The following is a 20,000-nucleotide window of genomic DNA, read 5'->3' as shown; positions in this document are numbered from 1 at the left end:
GTTGATGTTTATGCATGACTACGCAGAGAGATGTATTGTTAAATGGTATGTCCATACAAGTAGCAACATAGATGATCAAGCTGTTTTTCTTTTCTTTTTATTAATGAACTGAATAAACCAATTAAAAACCTAGAGGATTATGATCAGATCTCTCATTATTGCCAGTTATTATGTGTTTGAGACATGGATGTCAAGAAATTAAAAATGAAAGCAATGCTCATGTTGTGAGTGATAGCATCCATGCAGAGAATACATAAAAAAGGGTTATGATCAGTGTGACTTGACGGTTCAGGCAGCTAGGCTGTAAGACATTTCCCTGTGGTACATTTAGCTGGGGACATGTGACTGAAGTGACCTGACCTTCAGCTATAGAGGAATGTGGCTGTTGCAGATTCTCTGTGGGAAAAGAGAAGCACAAGTTGCCATGCCCCACTGGTTTAATACCCAAGTGTATGGGGGCAGAAGAAGTAATGAGTGTTGTGTTCAGTATACAACATGCTTATGTAATTACAACATGTACAACTGTGCTACAGCATGGAGGAAATCCTGCGTACCACTGTAGTCACACTTATACTTCAGTATGCATTTCAGGTTATATTCCCTAGACACTGTGTAAGGGGTGATGGTCCACACACACACACACACACACCAGTTATAAAAGCACTGCCTATTTTGCACTGCATTTTTACTGACATGCCCTCTGGCCAGCCTGCTGCTGATGCTTCCCATACTGCCTGCTGTCTCATGTTGCCATGGCGACCATAGACATTATTTTCCTGCAGTGCATTTGGTTACTGAAGTTGTTGGCGTGGCACAGTTTTCTTCTGTCCACAGGGAATTCACAACAGCTATATATCTCTACAGCTAAATGTCATTTCAGCCATGTGTCCCCAACCAAATGTACACTGCCTTGATGCCTGAACCTGTGGCTTGATCACAAATTTTTGTTCCACATGGGGCTTTATCTGTTCCATGTACACCAATAACTTTTAGTTACCACTAGGTCAGAAGCTGCATGTGTACCTATAATTTCAGAATTTATTTACTGGGAAAGTCTGACTTGGAACAAAGCCATTTTTCAGTGGAGGCCTGTGGAGAAAGGCTCTAGACATATGTTTTTGTAATGTGGGTGGAAACCAGAGTACCCGGAGAAAACCCATATGAATGCAGGGAGGACATGCAGACTCCACACAGAAGGCACTCCAGCCGAGAATCAAACCAGAGAACTGCTTGCTGTGAGGTGACAACTCTACCGCTGCACCTCTGCGCTGCACCACAGTATGCTGCGTAAGTCAGGCTTAAGTGTACATTCAGGGGGAAAAAGATAAACTATCTGCAAGAAAAATGCATATCAAGATATTTATAATATTATTATTTATTTATTGCAATTTTCTTGGATGTTCACCCTAAAAGTATCTACAAAACAGAAGCTAAATAGTAGTTATATATTCTGTGCAAATTACTTTTATATATTTGATTTAACTGTATTTGACTCAATTTGATAAGAGGATAACTGTCCCAAAAGCAGTTTCAACCATGATCAGATCCATAGCCAAAACCTTACAACAAAGTCAAATATAGTAGGGTAAATGCATTTCGCATATATACAACAGACCAATTTTATTCAATTATAGAATAAGAACTAAGCACATGATATGACAGGCTCACCTATGTTTGCATGTTGGAACTAATTGCATGTTCCTTGAATATTGTCACACATGTACTAGTGTGTTTGGCTCATTTAGCCTGTGTCAAGACAGCTGTAGGTGATGTTTAATAAATTGCCTAACAGTTATGATGAAAGGATAGAAAGAGTAAGCAGTGACATGTTTGGGGGATGGGTAAAACATGCAGATAGTAGGCACTATTTTAGAGGAGGTGTGTTGTGCAATAAATTGTGACCAGACTATTTTTTTTACGATTATAGATGCTTGTGTTCTAAGAGCATGGTGAATAAAGATGGGTATTTACTTTAAGTTTATGAACCAATAAGAAGTATAAATTGATATGCTAAAGGTCAATATATTTTAGCTCTGTCAAAGTCTAATGCATGTCTACAATGGCAAATAGAGACATTTAAATATGACAACTTTAAATAACAAGGACAAATTTTGTGGATGAACAAATTTAAATATGACAGCTTTAGATAACAAGGTAATGTTTAATGAATGAGCAATGTCTTTAAATTGGCTATAAATTTATTGCACATCTCATAAGGCATGCAGGATCAGCAAATGTTATTCTTTGTATTAGTGCAGAAGTCAATATTTATCATATCATTAAAAAGCACTCCTCTACTCAAGTGCCTTTTCTGACTAGTGATATACAATGAAGTACAGGAATTTAATAATATTGCATATTTTTATCTCAGCTTTATTTTTATAAGAATGCATTGAAAGCTGGATTTTCAACCTATCTTGCAATATAAATTGAGTAATAGATAATATTGTTAGTGGTAAAATCAATGACTAAATAACAATAATTCTGCGAAATATGACATTGTTGTATGTGATATAAACTGAACATACAAGTCAATGAATTATTTATCCATCCATCCAACCATCCACACCCAGTCCCTTTTTCATATTTTGAAACATGGAGTCGAGGTATCACAATAACAATAATCTAGAGTGAATGACACCACCATGACTTGTCCTGCAACCTATATTACATGTAGAAGGCACACAACAGGCTGCCCCCTGTTTTTGTACTATATTGGCAATATTAAAATGTATTTCTTCTTTCTCTTTCATATACATGATTATAAAGGGTGAATCCTTCTTTTATTTCATCCCTGTTGGAGTTGCAAGAGGGTGCTGCAGTTGAGTGGGGATAAGCACGTTGAATTAACAGCTGCCGTATGCCTCCATGGCAAAAGTTGCTAACCAATGCAGTTTAAATCTTAATACTGTACATATAACAGAATTTTGAGGCATGTACTGTACAAAGAAGGAAAACTGGTGACTGCACAAGTGATGAACATTGCTATATTGTCATTACTGTATGGACTAATGCTGCTAGAACTTAACTGGGATAAGACATATGCACCAAATACAACATTGTAATTCCTTAGGGGTACCAAAATGCCACCATGACCCAGTAATAATTATTACTGGTGCATTTTCAAATTCTAAATATATGAATCTGCAAGGTTATACTAGAAATTGAAGCATCAAAGGTAGGTGATGGTCAGAATGACTGCTTGCATGAAATTCTGTTATGCTTAAAATCTGAGGTGTGTAATAAGTTTGGCTGAGCAGTATTATAGTGGCACTTATATATATACATATATATATATATATATATATATATATATATATATATGGCATAATTAAGTACAATATGCCATCATGGAAATCTATTTCTGTTAACTGACTACGCTTTGCTGTGTTTGTGTGTGTGTGTGTGTGTGTGTGTGTGTGTGTGTGTATATGCATAAGCTCATGCATGCCTGTGTGTGCCTTTGTGTGTACTTGTGTCCACATGCACGTGTCTGCATGTATACCTATATGTGTGTGTGTGTGTGTGTGTGTGTGTGTATGTATAAGCTCATGCATGCCTGTGTGTGCCTTTGTGTGTACTTGTGCTCACATGCACGTGTCTGCATGTATACCTATATGTGTGTGTGTGTGTGTGTGTGTGTGTGTGTGTGTGTCTGTGTGTCTTCACCCACATGAGGCTGCATGTGTGCACCCTTGTACATATATATCTATAACTTCTCTATATTTATATCAATATAGTTATAGATTTATATCTATCTCTCTCTCTCTCTCTCTCTCTCTCACTGCCTTTCTTTCCTTCTCACTCTCTCTCTCTCTCTCTATATATATATATATATATATATATATATATATATATATATAGAAAGAGAGACATATTAGATATAGATATATCTATTAATATGCATATATAGCTATACATTTATATCTACACACACACACACACATATATATATATATATATATATATATATATATATATATATATAGACACACACATATACACACACACACACAAACACACACACACACACACATATATATATGTATACACACACATACAGATATATATATATATATATATATATATATATATATATATATATATATATATATTTATATATATATAGGTGCATATCTGTGTGATTCTCTTTATATTTAAGTGTTTTGGTTGAGTTAAGTATCATGCATTCCTGCTCTGTACTTCCTTTGAAAGAACTACAGTTCAATAAATTAGCACCTACCCTACATGCCTAGGAAATAAAAAGCTTTTTCTGAAAACAGCATGATCATCAGACTGGACCTGTGTTGCAAGCTGAAAAGAAATTCAGTAAAATTGGACAGCAAGATATGAATGAACATTTATAAGCTGCCTTCTCTGCTAGCCGTGCAGAACATATAATGAGTTCCACTGGGAAATGAAGAGGAAGCAAACCAGGTTCAATAAGAGTGCACGACTGAAGATGGTGAGATTAATATCTATGTGCCACTGTGGATATAGAATAACATAACGTACAATTTCCATCCCATATTCAAGCAGTGAAAAATTACGTAACACCTCACATGCTGCATACTAAAGAATAACAGAAAGATCAGACTACATTAAGAAACAGAATTTACTTCGATGCAAATAATTAGAAACCACCGCTTGAGTTCTGGACTCTAGCCTGAAAGTCCCAGTGACCAATGTTTAGAAGCAACAATCATTTTCATGAGACCTTCATCTTAGTTTTCAAAGACAGTGATGGAGAAATAGGAAAGACATGTTTTAAGCTCAAGGGGTGCCTGATTTCAGTTACAAGAGGGCCAGCCCAGCGATCTCCTGGAAATGCAAAAACGTGTCCACGCTTACCTTGAACACTTGTGCTGTCTTCGTATCCACTGTCTCTGCTTGTAGGCTGCTCTGCAACATCACCAGCCTCTGAAGAAAAAAGTGATTCATAATGTTAACCTTCATTTTGCTTCCTGAAGACAGGATGTTGCACGACATCCTATCTGCAGATACCAAAGCAAGCAGGTTTGACTGAACTTATAATACTCCTCAGATTTAGTCATACAAAACAAAGACTTCAAAGTGAAGGTTAATTATGAATTTTTGACAGATAAAGACATACCAATTCACTCAGCATTGTTTTGCCACATGCTTTGTGCAAATAAAAAAACCTGTAAGGTGATCTCGCACCAAACTGCATTGTATTCACAGCCCAGTCGTTGCATTACACACTAATAGGTTGTGATGCTGAAGAGGGTATGCAAAGGTCTTTACAACTAGCAGTATTTATACAGTGCAGATCAAAATATTAAAGGAGTAGAATATTGAGAGATGTGTTAAATCTAATATTACGCTTTCTTGAGGATGTCTTCCTTTCCTAAGGGAGCAAAGTAAACACCTGGAATTAATTTCTTGTTCTCCATCACATATTTTCTACACCAAGATTACCTTTAGATTAGTATTAACATCCATTAATTTAAAAAGCCAATATCTATCTGGAATTTAGCCCAAACATCAGAAGAAATCATTTTGCTATGTTAGTCTAAAATCACATGTACAGCAACATATCTTGACCTAACCTGCTTCAGCTTTATATGTATTCATGTATATATAATATATATATATATATATAAACATACACACACACACACATATATATATGTACGTGTGTGCGTGTTTGTGTGTGTGTGTGTGTGTGTGTGTTTGTATATATATATATATATATATATATATATATATATATATATATATATATATATATATATATATATATATATATATATACATTTGACTAAATGCAAAATATACGTGCATCTCATATTGCCAAAATACACAACACTTTTTTACAGATGGATCAAATCAAGAAGTCACTACAAACATTTAATTAAGATTCATAATTCATCCTAATCCATGTGACTCTTACAATATGAGACATTGCGGTAGCCCAGGCATTGATTTACAAATACCTTCTTCTTAGATATGGTTAGTTTCAATAAACATTAATTGCATATTTATTTTAGCAAGTGAAAGAATCTCCTAAGATTATTTTGTAAGCATACCAGAGTGTGTGTGTGTGTGTGTGTGTGTGTGTGTGTGTGTGTGTGTGTGTGTGTGTGTGTGTGTGTGTGTGTGTGTGTGTGTGTGTGTGTGTGTGTGTGTATGTGTGTATACATGATGTATGTACACACACACACACACATATATTTATATATATATATATATATATATATATATATATATATATATGTGTAAGAATCATAAATAAGAACAACTAAATATCTAACAAACGTCTAAGACCTAGAAGAAGAGAACTGAGCCAAGCAGGTGTTGAGCACTTTTATTCTTTAATGGATATAAGAACTTCAACAGAAAAAAACAAGGAATAAAGTAAAGCCTTATTGTGCCTTTCTTTAAAAACAACAGCAGCCAATAAGTATCCTGTATAAGCAATGTAGCAAAACAAAATAATACAGTCACCAATCATAAACAGATGTGTAATATAGTAGGTGGAGTTCACCTGTGCCATTATAAAGCACATTTAATATTCAAGCTTTCATTAATGCCTGGGGAAGCGTCAGTATTCAGAAGTAGCTGCCATTTAAATTCTCGCACTTCTAAAAGAGTTTCACTTTCACCTAAAAGGAGTCAAGTTAAATGTACAGGAAATTATCAGAGAAGATAGAAGAGCATTTAGCAGCAATCAGACATATGATGAAAGGAATGCACTAGGTAAACACAGTTCACCTTTTAATGGGTTTCAAACTTTAAGTTTATTGCACTGGAACAACTTGATTTCTTTTTAGGTGACAGTGAAACTCTTTTAGAAGTGCTACAATTGAAATGGCAGCTGCTTCTGAATGCTGAAGCTTCCCCAGGAATTAATAAAAACTTGAATATTAAATGTGCTTTGCAATGGTACAGGTGAATTCCACCTACTACATTACACATCTGTTTATCATTGGTGACTGTAATGTTTTATTTTGTTACATTGCTTATACAGGATGCTTATTGGCTGTTGTTGTTTTTAAAGGGGTTCCTATTATGTGACTGAATTTCAACAAGTTCGAACCCAATATGGTTGAAACCATGTAGTCAAACTTGCACATCAAAAAAAAAATCTTACAAGTAAAACAAATCCTTGCAAGCAGGGGGGCAAGCACCCCTGCACCCCCCACACCCCGGTCTTTAAATATACCAACCCTGAGACCGCACTATACTGCACTGTAGTGCGATCTCGGAGTTGGTGTATTTAAAGAGTGGGGGTGGGGTTGCAGGGTGGCTTGCTCCCCTACTTGCAGCAGTTAGTTTACTGTTGCATGGTTCTTTTTTATTTTTTTTTTCATGTTCAAAGTTTTAAAACTTCAAACAGACAAGTTCAATATTGTCGTGTTCGAAGTTTCAAAACTTTGATCACATAATAGGAACCCTTTTTGAAGAGCAGCATAGTAAGGCTTTATTTCATTCCTTGTTTTATTCTGATGGAGTTCTTATATCTATTAAAGAATGAAAGCCCTCAACACCTGTTTGTCTCAATTCTCTTCTTTCTTCCTAGAAGTTTGTTTGTTTTATAAATATATATATATATATATGTATATATATATATATATATATATATATATATATATATATATATATATATATATATCCCAAAAGCAAATAGGTGCTCGCCCGGATAAAAGCAGTGCTCGGAACTCAATGTACAATCACCAAAACCAGATTCCAGCACTCGCATACTTTCTGTAACATATCCAATGAAAATCCACAAGTTAAGGACAAAACGAACACTAAATTGAGTGTTAAAAATTTATTCCAAGTGCAAATGCACAGAGCAACCATTCAGGTAATCTTCACAGTGGCCATACTGCTGCAAACACAGACCAGTTACTGGTTTCGCCCCTTGGTGTACTCAGTATTCACACATTGCTTTATATTCTCACTCCAACTGTCTAATCAATAAAAAAGGGTCTGTTGCTATGGTTACAAACATTCCCACTATCTGTTACCAGCTTGGTAGAAATTGCCTCAGGTTTACCGACAACCAGTATAATTCTCAAACAAACTGATACGGTATGTGAGTGATGCATTTACACAATGCCACTGAAGGCAAAGCTCTCACATAAAAGCACTCCTAATGTCAATAAGCTTGTCAGTAGTACTCACACTGCACCCATTACACACAATTCAAAGCAGACATATAGACCAACATATGCTGAGGTACTTAAATGTGACCTTACTAAACCCCAAGGACCTCCTAGATGAAGTACACATAACAAATACCCTGAGCAGCCCCAAATGTATTCTTTCAATACAACACCCACATCAACACATACATCTATATGTCATGGAGCCTCTACTACTAAGCCCACAAGGCAAGGCACCACCCAATCCAACATTCTGGTCACTGGAGACTCCATCATGAGACACACTGATGTCCCTTTCACCAGGCTGAGTAAGTATGAAGTCATGGTCAATTGCTTATCAGGGGTTAGGATCCGCCACATTACGCATGCACTTAGGTCATTGGACCAGAAATAGGAATATGTCTCAGTCATAGTCCATCTGGGAGTAAATGCCTCAGATGTACCTCCCTAGACTATATAAAGAAACAATATCATGCAGCTCCCAGAGTATGTGTCTCAGGATGGTAGGAGCCTAGCACTGAGCAACATTTTATTTTCTCCAAGGATGTCACAATGCAAACAAAAGATGACTGACTTTAATAATCCAATTTAGTTTATGGTGTCATTCTAAAGACATGCATTATCTGTCAGCATGGAAGGAGATGGTCATCTCCCAGGCACTTGCTTGTAAATGGTTCATCTCCCAAGCCCCTTCTTACACTTATCAAGGGTATCGCAACATCTCAGAGCTTTGAGGTGCATGGCTAGGCTGAAAAAGGCCTTTGTGTTTGTTAGCTTACTAAACACCTATGAACCTACAGTATGAGCAGCTATATAGCTCATTAGGTAAAGGACTGATTAATGGATAGAATTCAAAAATGGTGACTGTGGGTGATAAATTATCAGATAAGACTACAGTTATAAATCAGGTCAGTTTGAGATCAGAAAACATCATTAACACAAGTAAGGCAGTTATTTTATCCATGTTTATCTCACTGCTTGGACTAGCCATGAATTATAATTTAGTATGACCAGATTTTACTAATCAGATAACTATGTTTTTAAATTTGTTAATTTCCTTCAATTCCTAGTAAAAATAAAAAAGACATATGTTTGTTTTTTGTGCAAAAAGCAGACGTGCATGTCTATTAAGCAATGCACTCCTTACAATTGGTTATATTAACCTGCTCAGGATATGAAGGCAGCTGCTCTCACATTAGATTCTGGATGGCTTCCCCCCACATGGAATACTGGCTTCAGGCATACCTCATGACCTTTTGATACAATCAGTATCTTTGGCATTTTAACTAATTTACTACATGGAATCACTTCAAGGTAGCCAACAATGGTTAGCAGGTTTTAAGGTAAGTTACACTTTTTACCTCACAGTGCCCCTCTTGAGTAAAACAATCTTCCACTAAATAAAGAAAATGTTATGTTTATGAAAAATCATACCATCTGACCCAGATGTTGTCCAACATTAAATGATCAAACATTTTGAGGTAAAGTATACAAGAAGGTTAAGAAACAGCTCCCACGTACTGTACTTAGCAGTGAGTAAACTGCACCCTCATACCCCCACAGTACCATTACATAAACCTTTGTGATATCACTTTGTTGTATTAATCAAAGGATTTTTCCAAAAAAACAGAATAGCACTGTATGTCATCAGTTATAGAGGACTGAAGATCACATACCATGACCTTGGGAGTGCAGAGAACCTTCTCTTTGCAAAAGAATGGCATTTATATGACTAATGAGAAGCAATAAGTTTAACGACATGTTTTGAATGTTGCCTCAGTGTTCCCAGTGGCTGCACTACTAATAAAATGAGTTTAGAAACTGCTGCAGGATTACACTTGAGGATAAGATTTTTGGACATAGGATTGTGACATTTAGTCTCCCTGTCCTCAAAAATGAACATTTTGCTAAAAACAACCCAAGATACAGTTTATCTTTGGTTAAAACAGAGAAAGACATCACAGCAATGAGCTGACCAATGCTTATTGCAGTTAGTCAATGTTATTTCCACACAGTAGATGAACACTGCTTTAGTTGTTTGCCAGGTTACTATCGCTTCTAATAATGTTAAGCCATATTTATTGAAGCCGATTGAAATTGTTTACATGTGCTATCAGAACTTTATCAACAACATATACAAGGGGAGATTCTTGAAGAGTGCTGGCTTAAGTTAGTCGTATAGATAGAAAGGACCAGGAAACATAAAACAAGGAGAGGTCATTGGGGCTTAATCACTGCAAGTTATTTATAAGAATGACATGAGCAATGGTTAGAAATGAATGTTGATGATGCAGTTCTGTTAGAACAGGTACACAGCTTTGCAACCTGCTTCAGTAAATATGGCTTAACACTGTAGTGCTATGCAGGCAGGCATAATCAGTGATAACATGCCGAATGTACATTTAATACACAGGGATTAGTGTTTTATATGAAGGATCACTGTTAAAAGAAGTCATCAGAGTATAATCTCTGTAACTCGTTAATCAGAATGCCATCAATAGTGATAGCAAATGCCTCTGTTAAATATATACATCGTGATGCATTGTTATTGTCCATTGTCATGAGAATGAGGATCAATTATGATTGTGGATACATTTATTTGAATAGTATCTCAGTTTCACATCATATTCTTTTTTAACATCATAGAGAAAAAAATCAATACCATTTCCTTCCCAAAAAAGTTTGAACTTTTCACTTGGAGATAAATATATACTTGATCTATAGCAGATATATGTGCTACTGCAGTACTATTTTCAATATACTCCAAAGTTTAATTTTTAAACTGTTTAATGCCTTGGTATTAAAGTGTATATCACAAGTGAAAGAATTTAATATTATCTGATTGATTTTAAAAGCTCTTATCCAATGTTGAAAAAAATTCCCATCAGCAGATAATTTTGTACATTTCTAGCCATCACAAAATATATGGTGTGCCATAATGTACTCAAAGAATATTTACCCACTACTCAGCAAAAACAAATAAAAAAGCTGAACTAATTTTTTTTTTTATCTATTCATCCATTTTGTTTCCTTCTCTAATAGCTGTTTTATCTAGTTAAGGCTTACAGCAGAGCTTGATCCTAGTACTCAGTGGATGGAAGGCAGAGACAGTTACACAGGGCATGATGCCAGCCTATTACACACACACACACACACACACACACACACACACACACACACACACACACACACACACACACACACACACAGAAACAGACACATACACACACGCCATACCTCTCAACTATACAGATTTTTACAGAATGTCCATATTTTTGCCTCCTAATGTTGGTCCATTTTTCATAAAACTGAGGTTTTCTGGCAAATCTGTGGCAAATCATTAAAGTAAAAGTCAGAGAATAATGGCGGACATTTGAGTTTCACACCTCATGCCCTTCAGAAAATTCATGCTAACACAAAACCTGTTATTCTGTCAATTTTCTAAGTTTGTAAGGGCAATATTTAAAAATTGTCCCAATTTTTGGTCCTTTGTCCCCCCATTATTTATGGCTTTGCCCAGATTTCTTGCTCCAAGTGGTTGAGAGGTATGGCACTTGCACACTGACACATACACACACACACACACACACACACACACACACACACACACACACACACACACACACACACACACACACACACACACACACACACAAACACACACTTGCTGGATCACCACATCTCCTATAGAATGTGAGGAAGTTACAGCACTCATTAAAAACTCAGTCAGACAAACAGAGGCTATGCAAACTCTGTACAGAAGGCATCCCACATAACAAGCCCAATGAACGAAAGTGATAGGTATATATTTTGATATAGCATTGTTGTTTCCTTTATGATCAGACTTATAAAATTAAGATGTATTCAGCATACCACAACCGAAAGCTCATTTTCACTGGTTTTCTTTTGTTAAAGAACATTTTTAAGAATTTGTGAAAATAAGTTTGTTTTTTTTACCTTCATACTGAAATGCATGAGTCAGCTATTTATGCAAGGAGTAATATATAGAGCAGCTTCATATCGATTTGTCCATCGTGGATGACAAATTAATAACCCCATCCTCTTCTTCATTCTCCGTTTTATTAATGGACCAGTCATTAGTCTAAAGTTCTGGTAATGTTTAATATACTTGTTCATTTAAGCCAAGCATTAACTACTGGCATTGTCCATGTTTAATATTGCTTAACGTACATAAGATACATCCTTTAAGAGTTTAAAGGTCATAATCATTGGGGGGGGGGGGGTTATACATAAAATAGACCTACCTGAAAATGAATCTCTTTACTGTACAACACATATGCTGTCTTCTTTACTATTTGTAATTTGATTTCTGACCCTCTTAGGTAATACACAAATCTAGTTATCTTCCATTATTAAGCATATTATGTCATGCCAGCTGCTATCATAATATCAGGACATAAAATAACCCAGCCCTTTGCTTAGTCTTTAACATTTATGCCTAGTAAATAATGTTTCCCTACAAAAATTGTTTAATGACTATGTTTACATGAGTTTTGCATATACACAGATTCAACAATATTTCATGTCGCAAGAAACATGACTACCTTTGCGATGAAACACATAATTAATGGACACCAATATCCTATTCCAGTTGTAGTAATTACTTAATTTAGCCAAAAAAACAAAAATGCGATCCACAGCAGAAAAAAGGTAAATGAAAGTCCAGTAGATAAAATTCAACGAACGAGTTTATTAGATGAAAACCACACAGTAGTAAATCCCTCAAGCGCTTTCGCTCAGTGCAATACTGAGCTTTATCAAGATGAACACCATGTAACAACTGCTCCTATTGAAATGCTTAAAAATGATCATGTGATCAATTAAATTAAAAACTAATTAATAAAATGTCACTTGCAAGTACTTAGTAATAAAAGGGCTACATATAAAACTAGTTAAATAGCCATACCAAAATATTCCTTGCAACATAAACTTCTTGCCAAGCACTGTTCAACAAAAACAGAACAAAACAGAACATAAAATGGATCATAGTACAATAATAAATAAATTATTGTACTATGATCCATGCAATTAGCCTAAACAAATAAATAAAACGTTTTCTCATTTTATAACATGGAAGACTTCTTCTAGAATGTAGAACTTTAATTGGCATCTAGATGAGACCTGCAGCATGGAGACCTTTTAAGTCAGCCTATTCTAGGAGGACCTTTGAGAGGCTGTGTAATTCCTAGCTAAAAGAAATCAGCGGTGCGACTTTTTTTCCTTGAAAGAAAAGTTAATTTTTATTTTCTGTGATTTTTTTTTTGAAAAATAAAGTTGAATTTTAGTATAAATTGCTCCCAATTGATATATTTCATGCTGTGAATCTTGATCTTAAATGTATACTAATGGTATGAAATACAGTATCTCCTTTACTTTCTAGGTAACTCATTCTGCTGTGTATATTTTATGATGTGAACCACATTTCTGTATTTATACTAATTGTACTAATTATTGCATCTTTTTAATTTCTATGCAACTGTTTGCTGTACAGTAAATCTTGAGTTTATCTTCCCGGGCGTCCACTGAAAAGGGGCATTGTTTTTGCACAGAATCATTATTCTGGTACATAAATGTAAAATAAATAACAATAAATATGTAAATAAATAAATATATAACAATAAAATAAATGTGTGTGTGTGTGTGTGTGTGTGTGTGTGTGTGTGTGTGTGTGTGTGTGTGTGTGTGTGTGTGTGTGTGTGTGTGTGTGTTTATATGTATATGCACTTGGTTTAACTTAGGATTTTCATTTGTTCTATATGCATTTGGTGCAATTTTAGATTTTTAGGATTACATCAATGCTTATTTCATTTCCATTCAGTTTTGACATAGTAGTGTAACCGAATTTTGGGTTAGATAACTTACACAGCTGTAGGTATGCTGCAATGCTTGTGGTCTTTGTGGGATCATACACAGTGGATAAAGAAGTTTGCTGTTTACCCCAATGTTGTGTCCCTTCAGAGCTGGAATGTATAATTAGCAAGGGGTGTAGGGAGTACAAGGGACTATACTACTAAAATAAATAAATATAATTAAATAATAAACAAGAAATGTACTAACACACGCACACATGCACCGCAGTTTAATAGTAAATGGGCTCTTCAACAGATAGCCAAGGTGAAATTCCTTGAATGTCAGCAGCATGAATTAAAAGACACACCAAGGAAAATAACGGTAATAATTAATTTCCACAGTATGTCATCATGAGTGTATTTTATTATTTACTTTTATTTCACATTTATTGATCGGGAGAGTCCTACTAGATACATGTCCATTTTCAGCGGAGGTCCAGGGAGAAAACTCCACAGATTAATAACAAACAACTATGACATTTCTACATAGCAAGTATTCATAGGAAAACACATGATTTAACAAGATTTCATAGTTTTAAAGTTACAAAGTATAATATTCATTTGTAGTCGCAAGTTTTAACAAAATTCAATAGTTTAAGTTAGAGTAAAGTAGTACTTAGAATGTACTGGTTTCCAGTAATAACATTGATCAAGACAAATATAAGCAAAAGGGGGTTAGGAGTGGATGTTAGGGTTAGTTTTGTGAGATGTGTCTGGGTTTAAAGTTGGAATGTGTATAACTGCTGACTGTTGGTATAGGTGTTTGCAGGTGAGGCACTATAAGGAGGAGTCGTGATTCTTCTAAGTATGTGCCAGTAATAATTTCTTTCTTTCTTTTGGGAGAGTTTCTCCATTCATTGAGTTGGAGCATGCATTTAATTAATGAATATATCTATATCTATATCTTGAGGGTAATGTGAGTAGCTTCTCCCTCAGAATATATGGTACAGAGTGCTTAACCCCTACAAAGATACATAGTTAACTTTATCAACCTTCTTTGCTTTAGGCATTTATGAGTGTTTCAATTTCTTGGGGCTGAGCAGTTCAGCAGTCCATAAGAGGACCATAGTAAATTATATCAGACATCTCATTTTAGTAAATGATATTCTCCAAGGCTCAGTCTACCTTAATTTTGGATGCTGGTCAGAAAATATGACTGACTATGAAGCATAAATTAATCTATTTATGCCTAGTGTTAAAGTATTTAATAGGTTCATAGGTGTTTAGGGCCATCAAGGTTGAGATGGTGGCCTAATGGTTAAGGTGTTTGCCTTACAAACACAAGGTGCAGGGTTTGAGTCTCACAAAGGATAATTAACTAAGCTTAAAATGGCTTGTAAATTCAGTTAGCTTAGTACTAACCTATGAACTTAAAGGTGTTTACTAGGCTAACAACCACAAGGGCACTTTAAGCCTAACCATGCATCCCATTTCTCTGACAAGTTCTGATACCCTTGATAACTGTCAGTATGGGTCGAGGAGATGAACCATTTACAGGTTACCTGTGTCCATTAAATATATAGATGCCAAACTAGGTATGAATTTCCAGTTTCACATCCAGTTGTCCAAGCTGCACTTGAATTGGGTTAGGGAGGAATTCTGCTTCACTTGGATGGAGAGCCTGTTCCATAGATGTTGTACTCTGGGATATATACCTCTCTCTCTCCAGCAGGTCCTATTTGTATCAAAGGCAAGGTTTAATCTTTAGATGAGGTAATTCTGGTGCTGTTTATTTTGTGGATATGCAGGAGGTCCATTACAGTGGGGTCTGACAATGCCCTGTATGCCAGACATAGATCTCCCCTCAAAATCCTGTAAGAGACAGAATACAGGGATAGGGCCTTGAGGCAGTTGGCATAGGACATATTACTTATGCCCTGTATTCATTTAATGAGGAACCTATGTGGAAGTTACAATTGTTGGATATGCCTGGGTAGGTACATACCAAAGGAGGTGCTGTGCTCAATTATAGGTCTGATGAATCGAGATTACAGTGGAACAATGACTTCCTTGGACTTAGATGCCACACCTTTGTTTATAAGTTGTGCAACATAGAATGATTTCCTCACCACTGTAGACACATGATGATCAAAGGCTAGATTATAATCTATGTGTGTCCCTAAGTCCCTGACTACTGGGTCAACTCTAAGGGGTGTGTTGTAAATATGACAGTTGCCATCAATGGATGACTTCCCAAAGGATACTATTATGCAGTTCTTGGCATTTAGTTTTAGCCCATGGCTCTGACGTCAATTATTTGTCTGTATCAGTCCCTCCTGGAGAACATTTGTGTCAGTGTGAGATTCATTGACAGCTCCTAATCTGCAGTCATCAGGAAATATAGTCAGCCAGAGACCACTGACATTGGCCTTGACATCTGATAAGTAAATGCCTAAAAGGAGCAATCCAAAGACTGATCCCTGAGGGACTCCACTTGTGACTGGTCTCTTTGTAGAGGAGGACACCCCAGTTCTAACTTCCTGGGTCCTGTCTGTGAGTCAGTTGGCTATGCACCAAGTGACATGTGTTTTTTTACCTATCCTCTTGAGTTTGTCAACAATGCCTGAGTGGGGTATTCTGACAAATGCCTTGGCCAAATCAAGGTTGGCAGTGTGAATGATTTTGCCTTCATCTATTGCTTTGGTGACCTTCTCAAAGAAGTCCACCAGGTTCAGTAGGCATGATCTGCCCTTGACGAAACCAAACTATAGTTTTATATAGTATGTAAGCATACTACATGAATATATTTTTGCAAAATCTTTATATGAAAATATGACTGAGTTAAACAGCTGGATATTAATTTAAAGCTAATTAAGAGAAAACAACAGAGGAAATAAAGAAACAAGCAAAAAACAAATATTTACACAAGCTAGAGACAAAAAAATCCCATTAACTAGAAATTAATTAACAAGCTTTTTACACAAAAGAAATGATGTGGGCCCTGTGATCTATAACTGAGGAGAAAAGTTCTTATATCCAAGCATGAACTATAGTTGAACAAGTTACATGTTATATAATGCCTTGTTATTATGATAAAAAAAACACATGATATAAAATAAATGTTCCCATCCTAAAAAAAAAAGCCTGTTTAATGAATCTATATCATTGCAGTATATTCTATTTTAGATATAGTGGAAATAAAGTAAACACGTTGTCTGACAGTGAGAGCTCTGGTAAAATGACACAACATGGTATTTTCAACCCTCTAAGAAGTGAAGATATAACGCTTGTGGGCATGGATTTTGTCAGCCTGTATGCCTTATGTAACCCTGATCAGATATGTGAATTTGATTCAGGCTACATGCCTCTAGTATCAGCTGTAGTATTGATCCTGAACATAGAATGATTGCAAAACAATCTAGTCTGTGTTACAAGACATCAGGCTAGAAGTAGCAGCAATATTCATCTTCCCCACTTCTTAGCTAGGAATGGAAGCAGAACAAACAGAAATGGAGAATTCATAAATATTGTCTTTCCTGCACTGTACTCCCCATTCCAGCAATGAGTGAAATTTATATCATGCCTGAAGACAAACTTGCTGCATTTCAGAACTGTAGCTATACTTGTGACTAAGTGTTGTAAGGGAGGTTAGGTCTGTTACTAAAAAGCCTGGATTATTCCAGAAGATGAAATCATATCTGTTTGTTCACTGAACTTTCTTTATAAAATCACAGAGGCCAATATTAAAATTGGTTAAATGTATCTAAAATTCACGCACATATGTTTCACAGACTTAAGGAAATAGTAACTGTATTTCAATGTTAAATTTATTATAGCATAACTTACTACCTCCTTTCTTCTTTTCTCCTTGGTTTGAAATCTGCCATTTTGGTTATCTGCCAATTATCTAAACATTCCTTTTAGCTAAAACAAATGTTAGAGAACATGGAAGCAGAGCTGTATAAGCCTGTGGTAGAAATACAAATGTACTGCTTTGGGAGACAGTTAGTGAGAGCAGATTGAATACTAGATTAGGTGTCAACTAAATTATTTCAGATAGGATTCTGTGGTCAGTAATTCATAGGTCCTACCGGAGTTCCTAGTAAGAATTCCTCTCTGTCTATCTCCTCACTTCAGATGCTCTTTAAAACATGGTTATGGGACCTCAAGGAGCTTGCAGGCAGTTTCACAGATTGAAGTTTACTGAATAAAAAGTTTCAGATATGTCTGACATACTAGATGAAAAGGAACATGTCCTGCATTATGCGTGTCCCCTAGATGAAGCAGTAGCATACTTTAACACCAAATTCCTTGCTATTCTTAACTCCCATGCTCCCAGCCCCTCTATTAGAACCAAAGTTAATATTGCACCATGGCTTTCTAAAGATACCAAAACCAAAATTTCACTCAGAAACAAAGCATGGGCCACCTACCGAAAAACAAAAGCCCCACTTGATCAACTAAGATTCTGACAGCTAAGGAATTACACCAAAAAATCCATAACCTTAGACAAAAAGAACCACTACTACCATCTACTGCAAAAACACAAAAACAAACCTCAAAAGTTCTGGGCAGGAATAAACAAAATATTCCACCCAGGCCAAACCGCCACTCCACCCCCTCAGCTTCCCAGCAAAAATCCCCAGTAGACATTGTTAATAACTTCAACAGCTTCTTCACAGAGACTATCCAGTCTCTAGCCAGCCAACTCTCTCCTAATGGCTCTAATTCTAATGTAGCCGCACCCAGTACTCAAACATACTTTACCTTCCAACCTGTTCCTACTCAACTTACTCATGCCCTACTTAAGAAACTAAGACCAACCACCCTGACTGCTGACCTCCTCCCAGCAAACTATCTGCAAAAGGATGCCGACACCATAGCCTACCCCATCTCTATCTTGATCAAAAGAGCTATATCTGAAGCTACCGTACCCACTATATGGAAAATCTCCCATGTCATACCTCTCCATAAAGGAGGTAGTTCCACTGAACTGTCAAACTTTAGACTCATAGCTATTCTGTCACCTCTAGCTAAAATTATGGAGAAGTGTGCACACATAAAGCTCATGCACTACCTCACACAGAACAAGCTGTTGTCCAACTTTCAGCATGGCTTTAAGCCACACCACAGTACTATTTCTGCCCTCCTCTCTTTCTCTAGCATCATTACCACAACCACAATAATAACAAACTATCCTCAGCACTCTTTCTAGATCTATCCAAGGCTTTTGACATGGTTGACCACAAAATGCTTATAAATACCTTGAAGGCCTTCTCCTTAAACAATCATGCACTCCAGTGGTTTAAATCCTACCTGCAGGGCAGGCAACAGGCAGTCCTATGGCAGGACAAGCTATCATCTCACCTACCCATCACATTAGGAGTCCACCAGGGCTTGATACTAGGAACCCTTCTTTTCTCCATCTTTATCAGTGACCTTCATTCAGTCATCCCAGATGCTACCTGCATTCAATATGTAGATGACTCCACCTTGATTTGTTCTGACACCTAACCAGCTACTTTAAAGTTCACATTAACTCAAATTACCTTCAACACATTGGAAAAATGGCTCTCCAATCAACATCTAATCCAAAACCCCAACAAAACTAAGTTGCTTCTCTTCCCCCCCACATGCCAGCCTTCAACATAACTGCTAACAATGGCACCATCATCTCCCCAGAAGCTCAAACTAAACTACTGGGTGTCATAGTTGATAACAACCTGAAGTTTGATGTGCATATCAATCAAACTATGAAAACCCTTAATAAAAAAATAAAAAACTTGGCTCTCTTTACAGAATCAAACATTTCCTTATCCCACTTGCTAGAACTGCAATTGCCCATTCCCATCTGCTATCAACTCTTCTCTATGCCTCACCTCTATTCTCCAACTTAAACAAAATAGATCTTAATAAATTATCATCCTGCTATAACCACATTGCCAGATTTGCTACTGGCACAGCCTACCGGACTCACCACTGTCACAACCTATATCGCCTAGGATGGTTTGAACTGCCAAGCCTACTGCAGTTCAACCAGCTTGTAGTGGCACATAAA

The 20,000-nt window shown here is 36.3% G+C and overlaps 1 protein-coding gene across 2 annotated transcripts in view; it reads right to left on the bottom strand.

The window, feature by feature from the left end:
- KHDRBS2 (KH RNA binding domain containing, signal transduction associated 2) overlaps nucleotides 1-20,000 on the bottom strand; it is a 2,078,353-nt gene that overhangs the window by 1,942,634 nt on the left and 115,719 nt on the right. Inside the window, exon 2 of one of the 2 annotated variants that reach the window (XM_044063332.1) lies at nucleotides 4,852-4,920. The exons of the other annotated variant lie outside the window; for it this stretch is intronic. Within the exon in view, the coding sequence (XP_043919267.1) occupies nucleotides 4,852-4,920 (69 nt within the window). The remainder of the gene's footprint in view (nucleotides 1-4,851; nucleotides 4,921-20,000) is intronic. 2 annotated transcript variants of the gene reach the window in all.

Source organism: Protopterus annectens, chromosome 2.part1, assembly GCF_019279795.1.
Source record: "Protopterus annectens isolate FY-2018-M chromosome 2.part1, PAN1.0, whole genome shotgun sequence".
NCBI classification, from domain to species: Eukaryota; Metazoa; Chordata; order Ceratodontiformes; family Protopteridae; genus Protopterus; species Protopterus annectens.
Note: the sequence above shows the minus strand (reverse complement) of the source record. Positions and strands in the feature narration are given on the sequence as shown.